The sequence below is a fragment of the Notamacropus eugenii genome, chromosome 2 (assembly GCF_028372415.1).
Source record: "Notamacropus eugenii isolate mMacEug1 chromosome 2, mMacEug1.pri_v2, whole genome shotgun sequence".
In the NCBI taxonomy this organism is placed as follows: domain Eukaryota; kingdom Metazoa; phylum Chordata; class Mammalia; order Diprotodontia; family Macropodidae; genus Notamacropus; species Notamacropus eugenii.
The window spans coordinates 511,570,870-511,586,701 of NC_092873.1; the positions used below are offsets into that span (position 1 = coordinate 511,570,870).

Below are 15,832 nucleotides of genomic sequence, written 5' to 3' on the forward strand. Positions count from 1 at the left end.
ACACTAAAGGTCAAGAGGTTGAAAGAACTTGCCCACATTCAGCCAGGCGGTAAGTGGCGGAAGTAGGATTCGAACTCTGGTCCTCTGGCTCCAACTCCAGCACTGTCCACTCTTGGGATTGCAGCCCCTCCCAGCTGGGGCTCTTCGTGGTCTGAGGTGTCTCCCATCCAGATCTTGACAGCTTCATTTTCATTTGCCCCCAAGTGTCTGTAAGCTTGGTAAGCGGGATCACGAGCCAGAGGGCAAGCTCTTCCTTCTGCCAGGCTCACACCCGCATCTGCAGCTGCCAGTCTTGTCCTGTGTCTCAGCCAGAGAGGCTCTTTCATCCCAGCTCGGCTAATTGAGAGGTCATCGAGCTCCCTGAAGAAGCACAGTCCAGAGCATTTGGAGGACCTGGATATCCATGGGGAGGACGCACGTCGTGGCTGAGTGGAAGCGCCCAGAGCCTCGGGCATGCTTAGGCAGTGGGTTCAACCTGAAGGAAGATCAGGCAGAGAGGTAGGGGGAAGAACCTGGGGAGAAGAGACTGGCCAGGAGTGGCGGGCGTCAGTGTCGAAGGCCGGCATGGAGAGGGCAGGAGGGATGCCAATGTGCAGAGGCAGCTAGTGTAGATGCGGCCTCGAGGGGGTAGCCCCAGCGGGGTGCAGAGTTCTGGCAGGATGGCTCCGAGGTGAATCAAGGGAGGGGTTTAGGAGGCAGAGGAGGAGGAGGAGGGAGACACGGTTGTTTGAAGGTAGGTGGAACTTGAAGGTGAGAGAGTGAAGGCCCCAGGGCAGATCCGCCAGAGAGGAGGGGCATCCCGGGGGCACCAAGGGGCTTTGCCTTGGCCCGGAGAAAGGCTGGGGCCCAAGACATCTGAGAGGTGGGGGAGGGTGGGGGAGGACGTGTCTCCACATGGGTTCTCTGGGAGGAGAAGAATGATCACAGTGACGCAGTTTGGCTTGGGGTGGTCTTCATTTACGTTGCTGTCTTGGGGGTCTTTCTTTGTCCTGTAATTCATCCTGTTATTTCTTTCTGCAGAGCAGTATTCCATTCTTACACTACAATGTGCTGGATCATTCTTCATCATTACTCTGACAGGGAGAGATTTCATTTTCCTTTCTTGGTTAAAACTGGGGCATTCTAAAGGAGCAGTGAGGTGACACCATAGTGCATAAAGTGCTGGGCCTGCAGTCAGGAAGACTCATCCTGCCTCAGACACTCACTAGCTGTGTGACCCTGGGCAAGTCACTTAACCGTGTTGGCCTCAGTTTCCTCATCTGTAAAATGGAGCTGGAGAAGGAAAGGGCAAACCATTCCAGTTTCTTTCTCAAGAAAACCCCAAATGGGGTCATGGAGTTGGACAACCAACTAGACTGAACAATAAATATCTAATTTCTCCTCCACAGAAAAGCCTTTAAGGTACTTGAAGACAATCATTACTTCAGTCAGTAAGCATTTATTAAGTGCCTACTGCGTGTCGGTCAGTAAACCAGTCAGTAAGAAAGGTCACAGACCTTCCCTCAGGGACCTTACAGTCTCATGTGGGAGACCCCACACCAAGAAGTTGAGGAGGAAGGGGGGATAAGAAAAGTCCATGATAGCTCAGGCTACACATTCCCTAAAATGATCTTCCTATGATGTGGCCACAGGGCCCCATGGTAGGAGGGACATTGACAAAGGAGTGTCCAGAGGAGGCTGACCAGCACAGAGAAGGACTGGGACCCCATGCCTCAAAAGGTAAGGTGGATGCTGCCTGCAGCACCACTGTGTGTTCCAGGGTGCAGATGCCTGCTGGAAGGCCCAGCTCTCTCCACATCACCAGGATAGTCCTACCCACAAACTACCTCCAGTGGGCAGCCCCCAATCCAATTCCATCCAGCTAACACTGGCTCACTTCTGATAAGCTATCTGCAGCTTCCAGCTGTGACCCAGGAGACAACCCTGGCTTATTGGGAAGGGCCCCTTTTTGGGAAGGGCCAAGGCTGCTGCCATCAAGCTGAGAAGCAGTGACAAGCAACTGAAATAGAGGAAGTGAAAGGCCAGAAAGAGTAGCGGTAGCCTGACGCCAAAGCTACAAAATCATGGCATGTGAGAGCTGGTGTGGATAGTGGGGGTGCCTTAGAGCAGGGCATGTTAGGGTTAGAAGGGAGCTTAGGGCAGGGGATGGCAGGGCTGGGAGGGAGCTTAGGGCAGGGGATGGCAGGGCTGGGAGGGAGCTTAGAGCAGGGGATGGCAGGGTTGGGAGGGGCCTTCGAACTGGGGATGGTAGAGCTGGGGAGAGGGTGTTGAGGGAGCTGTGTTGGAAAACAATGCCAGAACAGGAAGCTCTATGGCACCACAGTTCCTAGATTGCTTTACCTAGAGTCAAAAAAACCCTAGTTCAAATTTGGCCTCAGGCGCCATCTTATCTAATCCAATTCCAATCACCTTAGAGACCATCTAGTATGGTTCCCACTTTCTAGAGGAGAAAACTGAGAACCCAAGAGGGGGAACTGACTTTTCCAGAGGCATTCAACTTGTTAGCAGCAAAGTTCAGATTCAAATTCCAAGACTTCCCTGACTCTGGTTCTTCTGTTTGTTTCCTGAAACTAGATCACTATCCTTCATGTGGAGGTAAGCAATTGGAGGCTGGACTACAGAATAATTAATAACAACCATAAGCTCCATGTCATGTAGTTTATTACTATAATGGATGGCTATTATGCTAATTACTATTATTATAAATGTAAGGTTGGCAAACACTTCACAAATTTTATCTCATTTGATCTGCACAACAATCCTGGGAGGTATGTGCTGTTATCCCCATTTTACAAATGAGGAAACTGAAATAGAGAGAGGTTAAAGCATTTGCCCAGGGTCACACAGCTAGCAAGTATCTGATTTGAACTCAGTCCTTCCCGACTCCAATGCATATTTTCTAACCACTGCACCACCCACTCAGCCACCATAGGAGATATGATTTCCTCCTTTCTCCCTTCTCATAGAATCCTGAAATTAGAATGACCTCAGAGAGTTGTTCATCTGGTCCAACCACCCTCCTTCTGCCACATCCTGGATGAGTGACCTTCCTCCAGCTTTTGGACTGGTTAACCTCCCTCCAGACCCCCACGTACACATAGCAACTCCCTAGCCTCACCTGGACAGCTCAGGCCCCACGGTGGTGCCCAGGTGTCTGCTGGTTGGGCTTCTGTGGCAGGGCTCTCTCCAAAGGGCACCAGTCCAGGCCAGTTCAGCCTGTGACTGCAGAGACAATGTCTCTTGAGTCCCATCTCTGACACTAAACCTGAGCAACCCTGGGCAAGTCCCTTCTCGGGTCTTAGTTTCCTTCTGTGTTAAAGTGAAAGGCTTGGGCTTTTGTGCTGTGATGAGCCTGAGGTCAGCCATGGCCCCAGTGAGAAGCACTCCCAGGACACACTTTGGTTTGGGACATTTTATTTTAAGCAGCCCCTGCTGCGGACAGAGTCCTGTGCTCAGAGTGGAGAGAGACATTCCTGGCCACCTGGAGCTCCCAGTCAGTAGGAGACACCCTTCCCTGCAGTGCACAGTATTGTGTGTGAGGTCTGAAGGGGAAGCTCAGGCCAGAAGGCTTCCTGGAGGAGGCAGTGTTTGGGTGGAAGTTGAACATGCAACAGATTCCAGGTTGAAGGGAACTCAGAGGCTGCCCATCACCCTCCTTTTACAGATCAGGAAACAAGCCCATGCAGGTGCAGTAATTTGCCCAGCATCACACAGCCATTGACAGACAGAGGAGATGGAAGGTATTCCAGGCATGGAATCCCATTCAACAACCTGACCGGCATCACAGAGACAAGAACAGTTCTCTGGTTGTAGAAGGCACCAAATGCCACACAGTTACTGAAGGTTTACTCAGTGGGTAACAGAGCGAATGAAGGTATTTTCTCTTGTTTAAAACTGAAGAACAGGACCCAGTTTCAGCATAAGGAGGCTAATTCTGCCAGTGGTATGTTGGATGTGTTAGAAATAGGAAGAAAGTGAAAGCAAAGAACTAATGAGGGCAGTGTTTGGCTTTGGAGTCAGAGGAGACCTGAATTATCTGTGTGACTTTGGGCAAGTCACTCAGCACTCCTAAATGAAATAAAGAGACTGGGACTGATGACCTCTGAGCTCCTTTCTAGATACTTGACCCTGAGACCCTATGTCACAAACGAGGCAAAGGGAAGGGTCCAACCTAAGTCCAGGGTCACAACATGGCAGCTGGGGGGGGGGGGGGGGCAGGGGGCGGGGCAGGGATAATGCTGGAAGCAGAGACAGAAATAGTGACCTCCAGAGGAGAATCAGGGCTGGGGAGGGGGAAGAAGCTCCTTCTGGGACATGTTGAGATTGAGGGGCTGGCAGCCTCTCAGGTCAGCGCTGGAGAGAGTCTGTGTTTAGGTGGAAATTAAAACTTGTCCAGATCTCATAGCCTTTGCCCCCACAGCCTCTCTGTCAATCTCTCCTCTCCATTCACATGGTTCCCTCCTGGTTCTGCCCCTCATTTGTGTCAAGGCTATTTTGTGAGGAAGCCACAATACTAATGCACCGCTAAAAGTCCTCCAATCAGCTGGGGTTAGGAAAGAGACTTGTGACATCAAGATAACAATGCCCCCTGTGGACCAGAACTCTTGGATATCTCCCAAAGGTGCAAGGATTGTGGAGGCAGGTGGCATCTCACCTGATCCCTTGTGGATGGAGGAAAGGAAGGAGTTGGACATGTGTGCCTCACTTCTACCGCTATGGTGAATGCTCTGTGTCTACATCGCCTTCTACCCTCGGAATTTAAGCTCCATGAGGGCAGGACTGGGCATACAGTAAGTACTTAATAAATGCTTGTCCATTGCCCAGGGATGGGAGCAGGGAACAAACGGTTTCTCAAAGAACCTTTTGGCCTGTTTTTCTCCCCAATAAGACTTTTAGAAAATGGAAGCAGCCTTGCCACCACAGCCTAAATGTTGCCCATGAGGCTGATGGCAGATAGACTGCTCCCCCACCCCCCCAAGGAATCAGAAAGAAGACACACCTTTATTGAAATGGCCATCGTATCACTTCTTAAATGGGCAAGTTTTTATTACTGAAATATATCTTCTCTCAACCATGAAGACTCACGAATGTACTGAGCAGGCCACGAAGAGCCATGACTTCCAAGGAAATTTAATGACTGTTGTCATTAAATAAGCTAGGTGTCTTAGAGCAAAGGCAAGGAGAAGACTTCTGCTTTCACAGATTCCTTTGGTTTTAAACACAGTGCCAGGGCCAGGCTGGGGCAGGATGGCGTGCTGGTCCTCGTAGGCCCCAGAGCGCCTGCCCTTCCCGTCTTTGTTTAGTCGGTGCCCTCCACTCTGCTCCTGGGCTGCAGAGGCTCCAGGGGGCGTTGGGGCCCCCCCAAGGTTTGGAAGGTGAGAGGGGGCCTTGAGGCCCCCCCCAAGGTTTCTAGCATCTACTCTGAGCCCCATGGGCCCTGAACCCCAGAGACTTGTCAAAGTCAAAGACCACAGATGGCCTCATGAGGAGGTGGACCCCTTGTAGACCCTGGGGGAACATCCATTGCCCAGCCACAGGCACCCCGTGCCCAGCTACAGAACACAGAGACTAGAAACCTCTCCAGCCTCATATGATGAGGGAGCAGCTTTTCTGATTAATTTGGATTCAAGGCAAAGGCAGGTGACTGAGCCTCTTAGTGATCCCCATGATGCAGTCACTGTATTTCTAAGGAAAATGTAAACTTTAAGCATCTGTTAAACATCACAGTGGAGAGTGGTGCCCGTTTGGGGGAGACTGCAGGCTCTGGGCCAGGAGGGGGAGGGGAGCCACCTGGCCCAACTAACTCAATTCCAACTATGCTTGACTACCCGCCATCTTCCTGAGGCCTTGGTCCAGGAGGGTAGGAGAGTGGGGCTGACTCTCCTGAAATGTTTGGTCTTTCTGCCTTCGGGTCATCACAGCATCAGCCCCAAGACCCACAGCTAGAGCATCCCAGACACTTCAGGGCTGCCCCCATTCTCGGGGACTGCTCTGGCCTGCAGCATGGCCGCTTGGATCCGGAAGTGTGTCCTGGACTCCATGGAATAATTCTTGTAGTTTTGTCTAGGACCAAGCAGAGAACGAGAGCCAGGTCAATGCTGAGATCCGCTGGGCACAGGATGGGGGTGGGGGGCGGGGCTAGCAGTTCCCTTCCCCTCTGGCTGCCCTTCTCCTGCTGGCAGAATCATCTGGGCCCTACACAGGGAAATGCAAGGCGTGGGGCAGTCCTCTGCCCAGTGCGAGTGATCAGCTGGCATTCACACAATAACTTAAGGTGGAAAAATGCTTCCCATCTGGGTTATCTCATAAACGTTGGTAGAAATGAGTAATTCAGGTAAAAGAAAATCTTCTCTTAGGTACCATCCCAGAGCCCCCCTCTCTGTTTCTGCCAAAGATACCCTCAGGAAATAGGTCGTGATAAAGGTGTGGGTCACGCTAGGGCTCCGTATGGTGGAAAAGATGAAAAGCCTTTGAAAAAAAGCACAGAATCAGAATTTGCAGCAGGAAGAGGCCTTCACTGAAGGCCAACCCCAGAAAGAGGGGTAATGACAGGTCATTGCCTGTCACCACCTGCCAGTGACCACAACAGAGAGGTAGCCGCCTTCCCCAAAGGGGACACTGAGGCTGGCACACCCAGGCATTGCCACCCACTTACAGATGAATCATGAGAACAGATGATGACACCAGGAGGAATTCAGAAGGGATTGCTGAGGAGGAGGAAGTCATGGGCATGGGTGGCATCCTCCTCTGCCCCCCCAGATGCCCAAAGGCATCTGGACAGAATATGGCATCTAAGGAGGAGCTTCGAGATTCTGGACCATAGAGAAGCAAGAGGGTCTTTGTCAGGGGTGAAGTGAGCCCAAAGTTGGTGAAAGCCTCATTTGCCTGGACTTGTGCCATGGAGAAGAAGGAGAACCCGGTTCCTGTTAGATACCAAAGGCGGTCAATAGATACAGCAGGAAAACCCAGTGCAACCACACCCAGCGACTCACTGAAGACAAACACAAGTGGCCAGGAATGAAAACTGTCCATTCCAGGGCGATGCGGGGTGACCCCAGGGTCTGCTCTAGCTCACCACACCTCACAATAGGGCCGAGACCCAGGCCTGGAACATGGCTCGTGGGCAGGGGAGCAGCAAAGGGGGCCATTTGGCTAACATTCAAGAAGGGCAGAGAGAGGGGCCATCATACTAACACAAATGCCCCAATTTTCAATGGAGGGAAGAGAAGAGTCTTCAGAGCAGACCAGGGAACTTAACTTCAATTCCTGACAAAATTCTAGAACAGAACATTAAAGGGACTTGAGAATGTCTAGAGGATGCAGCGATTCCCGGGAGCCAGACTTGGTGCCATTTCCTTCCTTGCTCCCAAACTGCTCATCTGGACTGAAGGCAAAGATCTGGGGAGTGGGGGCAGAGGAGGGACACGTGTGACTCTCTTGAGGATAAGACGTAGAGCTGAGGGTCTGAGAGGCACAAAGTTAGGTGGAATCACAACTGGGGAATGACCCAAAGTCATCACGGCTGGTTCAATGACAGCTGGAAGGAGGCTGTGGTGGAGTGCCCCAGGGATCTGTAGCAGTCTGCAAGTGACTCACAGCTGAGGATGGCTAACACACCCGATGGCATAATGACAAAGAGCCAGATAGAATAAAATGGAATTGAGGAGGAATGTGTGGGTTCAAAGTGGTTTTTTCCTAAGTATAAGGTGGGAGGAGTATGACTAGACAGCAATTCATCTGAAAAAGATCAAGGGGTTGGGGTCTTGGTAGACCACAAGCTCAGCATGAGTCTACAGTGTGATGTGGCTGTGAGGACAGCGGATGTCCCCAGGGAGCCCCAGCCCCAAGAATGAGGGGGTGGGAGTTCCTCTTGTCCTCAGTCCACCTGGAGGAAGGCCATTGATGAGCTTCTAGAAAAGGGGGATTGGGATGGGGAAGCACCTCAAAGCCGTGCCCGATGCAAACCAACCGAAAGAACTGGGACTGTTTGGCCAAGGTGTAGGCTCAAGTATCAGAGGAGCCGCTCCCTAGAAGGGGATAAAATATGTTCTTCGAAGGCTCAGCTCTCATTAATGGATGAAAGCAGGGAGATGGCCCTTGGAGGGGAGACCCCTGCCTGTCCCTCTGTGCTGAGCAGCTCTGCCATGGGGTGGGGCGGGGGGGGAGTCTCTTACCTGGCCATCTCCAAGCACTTAAGGGCTTCCTCCATCCTGCCCTGCTCCAGGCACAGCAGCGAGATCTCCAGCAGGGCGTTGGGGATCAGGTAATGGTCATACTTAATTTTCTTCTCACTGTGGCCAGAGGCAGGAGTGTGGTCAGGGCGCCCCCAGTCCCCTCTTCCCTTCTTCCATGCAGGAGGCCAGCCCAAGGCACCCACATCTCAGAATGGTCAGAGGGGCAGCCGGGCCCTGCCGCCCCAGGTCTGGCTTCCCAGATCATCCATGTGGGCCAACCCCTCCTGGTCCTCGGCTATACCCACTCAGTGCTCCTGTCAGAGTGGGTAACTGTCTTCATACTCCTGTGCTTTCCAGCCTCAGGTTCTCTATTCAGAGGGCTGCCCCCCATCCCCTTCTTTACTGCTGAATTCCTGCCCATCCTTTAATGTGCAGTACAAATGCTGCCACCACCTCCAGGAAGCCTGCCCTGACCCTGATGAGGAAGCACCAGGTCCCAGCCTTCTCCCTGGACCCAGGGGGGCAGGGCTCCAAAAACTGTCTCTTCCTGGCACTGCCCAGTGGGTTCTGCACATAGCAGAGCCTTCATAAACATCTGGTGACACAGGTGGGCCAGCCAGGGTCACTCCCAGCACACAGCCTGGATCATGACAGCCAGTGTCAGAGACTGGAATCAAATCTAGATCTGCTTATGGATGCCAGACTGCTGAATGAGGCTGCCTGGTCTGCCTTGGGGGTCCTCGATGCACCTCCAGCTGCTGGACGCCTTGGCCTCACAATCCAGCTTCTAACTGTGTCATCCCACCACAATGGTTCCTGGCTGCCAGATCCATCGGCCTTTTCTTCATCCTTCTCCTTGACCTCTGACACTGCTGAACACTCTCTCCTTACTTTTCAGGACAACCCCCTTCTCCTCCCTCTCTGACAGGTCCATCTCTTTCCCCTTTGCTGGATCCTCCCCTCTAACCACAGGAGTCCCCCAGGGCTCTGTCCTGGGCCCTCTGCCCTCCTCCCTCTATACTACCACCTGGCCATCTCACCAGCTCTGGTAGATTTAATATATGCTGAGGGTTCTCAAACCTACTTTTCCTGCCCGAGCCTCTCTGCTGAGAGAGCAATTTTATTTTTTTTGAGGCAATCAAGGTGAAGTGACTTGCCCAGAGTCACATAGCTAGGAAGTGTCTGAGGCTGGATTTGAACTCAGAAGAATGAGGCTTCCTGACTCCAGGCCCAGCTCAGCATGAGGAGTGCCAGTTTCAGAAAAGCAAACTGAGCCTCAGTGTACGACGGACTTATGATGGGTTTATGGGAACCTGGAGCAAGTCAGCCCACGCCCAGGGTCCCATCTGTAAAAGGGGTTAATGCCCACCATGGGGGTGGACTGAGGTGGACAGCGTCAGAGCCATGGTAACACTGCCCCTTGCACCAGCCCTACAGACCTGGTCTTGTCATGTCTGTCCTCACAATGCTCGTATACACACACACACAGAGGCACACCTGTGCTTCCTAGCTGGCTCAGGTCCTCCCCAATCTCCATCCTGGGGTCTCCATGCCTTAGTTCACTCCCCTCTCTCACCCACCGGCCACACGTGGCCAGGTCTGACTCTGTCCCTGCTCCAGAGGCTCCTGTGGCCCCTCTTGCCTTGGGGTTCTTAGGATCCTAGACTCAAAGCTGGGGGGACTTTGGGGGTCCTGAAGCCCAGCCCCCCAGTTCATAGAGGAGGCATTTCCCAGCTTGCCCACCCCCCCCAGATCTGGCACCCTCCTTCGGGTCCTCTGCCCCCACCCTTGACTGCCTGGCCTCTGGAGCCAGGGTCCGACAAGGCTGGGGAGCTTCCACATAGTGGTGGCCTCACCTGGCATGAATGAAACGGAATTTCTCCTCGGCCTCTGTGGCCTGGCCTAGGTACTTCAGACATAGGCCCTGGAGTAGCTTCACCACACACAGGTCGTCCACTGAGAACTCATTGGCTGGAATTAGAGAGGCTCTGTCAGAGTCCCCACCGTGGCCAGCACTTAGCACAGGGGCTGTGGACCAGACTTTGTGGCACCCAATTCAGTTAGAAACAGGGGCCACTGAACCACACACAAGGATCCCTGGGGGCTGGTTACTGACCTCGTTTTAAAATGTGTTATTACCTATGTGTTCATGTGTTTTCACTTTTTTTGTTAAATATTTCTCAATGATATTTGAATGTGGTTCAGGCAGCACCTGGGGGAGGAGGGGATGTTTGATGGCGGGACAAGACTAACATTTCTGAACCTCCTGTGGCTGCAGGGCTCTGGTTTCATGACACAGGGCAGAGGCAACTTAATATTTTTGTGTGGAGGCACTCAATGGAAATCTATCAATGGGCCCTTCAGCAATGGTTTGGGAGCCTGTGAGCGCTGGAAACCCCAGCGATCATGGGAGGCAGAGAAATGCGGGATCCAAACAGCAGGAATTCAGCTGATTTCAAACCTCCAGCTGGGAGGGGGGGCGGGCCACAAAACATTTCTGATCCACTGAGTCACATCCCTAGGGCCAGAGTAGGAAGGTGGATAGAGGCCTGGTAATCAATTGGATTAAGGTCCATAGACATTTGGGAAGCCTCACTCACGGTCTCAGGAAGGGCCTGACGTGCTTAGCTTCTCCAGGAACAAGGGCTTGCAGGCCTCCCACAAGTGAGAGGGACCTCAGGATCCCAGGTCACCGCCACTCTCGGCCCATCCCAGAGGCAGCCAGGTGGGCCGGACACTAATGAGTCATGTGACCCCAGGAAACCAAGGCCACGACAGGCTAGGGGGGTTGTCCTGCCTCAGGTCTCCCCCCACTCCAGGTCAAACTGATCTCCCTAAAGGGTGGGCCCCACCATGTCCCTCCTCCTCAGGAAACTCCAGTGGTTCCTCTGGACCAGAGAAGATTTTCCTTAGCCTTCTAAGCCCTTTCTAACCGGCCCCTTCTCTGCCAGTCCTTTCTCATTCCCTGTCTGCTGACTCCAGCTCACAAGGGACCTGCATCTCCAGACTCTGAGCATTTTTCCTGGCTGGGCCCCATCCCAGGAACACTCTCCTTCCTCACATCTGGCTTCCCTGGCTTGCTTCAAGTCCCAGCTAAAACTGCCTTTTCTGTCCCCCAATGCCTATGTCTACCTCCTGCTCAGTATGCCCCACTGAGCTTGTCTGTGCGTGGCGGCCTGTGTGCTGTCTCCCTCACTAGACTGGGAACTCTTGAGGACAGGGACTCTGGTCTGCCTCTGTGCCCACAGGCTTAGCGCATGCCTGGCACACAGCAGGCACTTCATCAGTGCTGCTGATTGGTAAGACTAATCCACCTACAGCTACAACTTCTGGCCACCAGATGGCCCTCGTGCGCTAGCCTGCAGACATAGCCCTCTGAGCCCAGGGCTGGGATCCTGGGAAGGTCCAGTGGGAGAGAGGGGGGAGGGGATAAAGGGGGGTACGAAGGAAGAGGGGGAAGGAGGAGAGGTAGAGGGGGGAGCGGGGTCCGGCCTGACTCGACCTCTCCCAGAAGGCCGTAGGGTAGGCCCAGGGATAAGGAGGGTGGGGAGTGGGATGAGGCACTTCGGTCAGGGCCCGGTCACCTGGCGATTTCTCCAGCGTCTCCTGGGCCTCGACAAGGACTCCCAGCATGCCCTCTGTCAGCTGCCTCTGCTTCCCGATCACTGCGTAGCCGTTCCAAATGTACATCATCTCCTAGGATGATGGACCAGTCAGGCCCTGTGCACAGCCCCCTTTCCTGTGCCTCAGCTTCCCAGGTGTGAGCTGGGTCCCATCCTGTCCCCTTTCTGGTCCTCAGTTTCCTCCTCTGTGAAATGGGGGCTGGGCTGGGCACTGGCTCCCACGGACCTGGCCACACAGTGTCCAGGCCAGGGTCTGCCTTTGTCCCTGGGCTCAGCGCAGAGTAAGTGCTTCATCAAATATTTATTGGCTGAGGAGGGAAAATGGGGTTTTCCACAAAGCCTGCCGCAGCTATCAAGGACTCCCAGAGGGGCCGTGGCTCCTAAGGACAAGGCTGGGGATTTCAGGGATCACAGAATGTCAGAGCTGGGAGGGGCCTGAAGAGGTAAGGGGAAAGGATTAAGCACCTACGACATGCCAAGCACTAGGCTAGGGGCTTTTACAAATATCCCCTCATCCCATCTTCATCACGACCCTGGGAGACAGGGGCAATCATAATCCCCATTTTACAGTCAAGAAAACCAAGGTGGACGGGGGTGGTGACTAGTCCAGAGTCACACAGCCTGGAAGGATCTGAGCTAGGATTTGAACTCAGGGCTTCTTGAGGCTAGGCCCACCACTTTACCTACTGTCTCCATTCCCAGGCAATGTCTGAGAACACAGATATCCGAGCTGAGCAGGGCCTCAGAGACCCTCTGGCTGAATGCCCCTCCTCCTTTTATACACAGCAGGAGGGCAGTGACTGACCAAAGGTCATTCCTTTCCCGGCTTCCTGCCGGATCAGGCCACTAAGATGCCACGTGGCAGCCAAGTGCTGCCCTGTGGCATGCAGGCCCCCAAGGCCTACCATGTGAGCTGCAGGCTCCTTCTCACTGGTGGCCCCCAGGCTGCCTCCTTCACTATTGGGACTCTCTCCTACCTCTCTCAACAATCCCCCTAGCCCAAGTGCACCCAATGCCCAAAAACTCCTCCTTAGCCCAGGCTAAGGCCAGCCACCAGGTTAGTAAGGGGCAGGATGGGGGCTGGCAGGGAAACAACAGAGCAGGGGATGCCTACCAGGGCCGGCACAGGCAGTGGAATGGGGTTCGGGTTGAGGTACCGCCGAGACTTCCGAATGGCAAACTTTTCGGTGGGCAGAGATTTGCCAGCAATCTTGAGCTTCAGGCCTGGCACAGCTCTGCCAAGGAAAGAAGACAGAGGTCAGGAAGCCTGACTGGGGGGGAGGGGTGGCTCCTGGTGCACCCCATGCTGAGCAGGAATGTGGGAAGGTGTGGGACTGGCAGGGCCAGGGAGATGCTGACTCAGGGGAGGTAAAGGGGAGAAAGGCCTGGTATCTCCCCTCCTGTGCTTGTATCCACCATGCCTAGCCCAGTGCCAAGCATACAGTAGGCGCTTAATAAATACTTGTTGACCAATTGTCTTAACAGGTAGTAAGCTCCTCATCATCACAGGTCTTAAAGCAGTGGCTCAATGACCCTTTGTCAGGGAGGCCAAAGAGGGGATTCCCATTTGGGTCCAAGGGACTGCAGGAGATGCCCTCTGGAACTGAGGCCCTTGGCTAGCCTCGGGGTCCCTCCAACACTGAGAAGGACCCTGCTTTCTGGTGCAGGCTCTGACAGGGTGGGGGTGGGGCAGAAGGGAGAGCAAGGTTCTCACCGAAATAACTCCACTTCATCATCTCCAAAAGGCTTATATTCATCCTCTCCAAACATGCTGAGGTAGGAGGCTTTCATGTAGATGTAGGTGGCCTGTGTAGGGGGAGAAAGACCCTCGCTGGCTCTCTGCTGCTAACAGGGGACCAACGAAGGCCTCTGTCTGGCATTCAAGACCTTGCACAGCCTGGCCCTGGCCTCTGCCTGGCTTTCGAGGCCCTGCACAGTCTTGCTATGGTCCCTCTTTGTGCCTGCAGCCCCCTATACCTCCCTTCCAAGTTTGGTTCAGCCATGTGGCATCCCGCCCCGAGTAGGGACATGCCTCCCCAGCCTTGGCTCCCACCATTCTCAGAGCCTGGATTGCCCTCTCTTCTGTGCTCTACTGGCTGGAATCTGAGGTCACTAGAGGTCGAGCTCTAATGCCACCCTCCTCCAGGGAGTCTTCCCTGATCCTTCCCAGCAAGCAGGGAAGCTTGCCTCCCACAATTCGTGTTCTCCTCACAGCTGTTTCACCCAGTCCTCATTTAAACAGAACCTTCCTCCTGCTGGACTATGAGCTTCCTGAGGGCAGGCACCCGCCTCTGCTGCCAAACTAACAAAGGTGGCCTTGGTAATCTGCCCCTATAGTGCCCGGGGCTCCTCACTTTTGCCAAGACCAACTACAAACTCCTCTCTCGGCCCTTGAAGCCCCCCCCAACATGACCCCCACCTGCTCTCCCAACGGCTTCTGAATCTAGTCTGACCTGCCAGTGTCTGACCCTCTTGAGGCACTGACTGTGTGAGGGTGGGCATCTTGGTAATCCTGGGCAGGGCCCCCCTCTTGCCTCCTCCACTCTTCTCTCTCAGCCTTGAACACAGCAGGCACTTAATAAAGGCTTCTGGAGTTGGGCTGACTGGTGTTTGTGCCTGCTGCATGTGCCAGTCCTTGGTTCTAGGGTCAGGACTGGCAAGTCTTGCAGGGGTCTGTCGTAGCTGACAGCCCTGGCCCCCAATCTATAGTCACAGGGGGAAGGGCTGTAAGAGACCCTGGGGGCCAAGCCCCTGCCTTCCCAGAAGCCCTGGATAGGGGAAGGGGAGGTACTAGGTACCAAAACCAAGAGGCAGGAGAGAGACAATGGAAAGGGCCTGACCCTCAGCCGGGAATTGAGTGGGATGCCTGTTCTGCCTGCCATACTCCTCTCTGGAGAGTGTGTGGCCTGGGTGAGCAGGCCCCTTCTAGTTCTGACTTTCTGGGATTTTTCTGGCCAGTGAGCCCATCCTGGGGGTATCTTCCTTGTTGCAAGTGGCAAAGGAGGCCATGACAGAGGAGACACCCAGAAATAGCCCCTAAAAAACCACCCCAAATCCCAGTGACTCCAGAAGTGGGAAATCCCACCACCAATGAGTCCTGGCAAGAGTTTCCTGTGGGAGACCTTCTGACTTGGCCAAGCTGGAGCCCTAGGTCAGAGGCAGCAAATTCCAGGGCCCGGGACCTTGGCCTGGCCTTCTGGTATCAACCCGAGTGTCCACTGAGCCACTGGGCCTAGTTCTGAGCAGTGACCCCTGGGTAGTGACAGACAGGAAGCTGCCTGACTTCACCCTGAGCCTCAGTTTGCTCATCTGTAAAAGGAGAGGTTGGCAGGTACTTTCTAGGGTTCCTCCTGACTCTAAATTTAGAACCCTATGACCAGAGGCTGGCTCAGTGCTGACATCTGGTGGCCAGTCTATGAACAACACAGAACCCCATCCTCTCATCGGGAGCCCCAGGCGTCCTGGGGGCACACTTGGTCCAATGGGGTGTGGACCAGCATCCCCAAGACAGCTTCCCCCTCTCCTCTGGTAGCCCTTCAGGGAAGGGAGGCCCGGGCTCACCCACTGCTCAGGAAAATTTGGCTGCTGCTTCTCCTGCCCAGTGGAGTTCAGAGACAGACGGACTAAGGCCCATTGGACCAGGGCATCTAATGGTGTGAGGACTGTTTACAGGGTCTGAAGAGACTGTGTTTATCATTTACCAATCTATGGTAAATAGATTAGTCCTGTTCCAAATCATGGGCTACAGCCCATCTTTACAGATGAGGAAACTGAGGCCTGGCTGGAGGGCAGGGCTCACACAAGCAATAGGCAGCAGAGCAGGACAAGGCCTTGACTCCAACCCCTACCCCATCCCCCTGCCCCAACCACTCCCTCTTACACTGTGCTAAGTCTCACCATCTCCATTTTACAGACAGGGAAACTAAATCGCACCAGATTTGTGACTTGCCCCCAAGCCTCACCCCCACTGCTAGCCAGGATCCACATGGGGCTACAGATTCGGGATCTGGACTCCAACACTTTCCCCACCATCTC

General features: G+C 54.0%; 1 protein-coding gene across 16 annotated transcripts in view; it reads right to left on the reverse strand.

The window, feature by feature from the left end:
• Nucleotides 1-5,021: 5,021 nt before the first annotated feature.
• TTC39A (tetratricopeptide repeat domain 39A) overlaps nt 5,022-15,832 on the reverse strand; it is a 62,419-nt gene continuing 51,608 nt past the window's right edge. For all 16 annotated transcript variants that reach the window (XM_072649408.1, XM_072649415.1, XM_072649410.1 and 13 more), the window contains 6 exons: nt 13,512-13,603; nt 12,912-13,032; nt 11,759-11,870; nt 10,031-10,145; nt 8,175-8,291; nt 5,022-6,063 (listed from right to left, as the gene is read on the reverse strand). In XM_072649408.1, the coding sequence (XP_072505509.1) occupies nt 5,943-6,063; nt 8,175-8,291; nt 10,031-10,145; nt 11,759-11,870; nt 12,912-13,032; nt 13,512-13,603 (678 nt within the window). In that variant the 3' untranslated portion in view covers nt 5,022-5,942. The remainder of the gene's footprint in view (nt 6,064-8,174; nt 8,292-10,030; nt 10,146-11,758; nt 11,871-12,911; nt 13,033-13,511; nt 13,604-15,832) is intronic.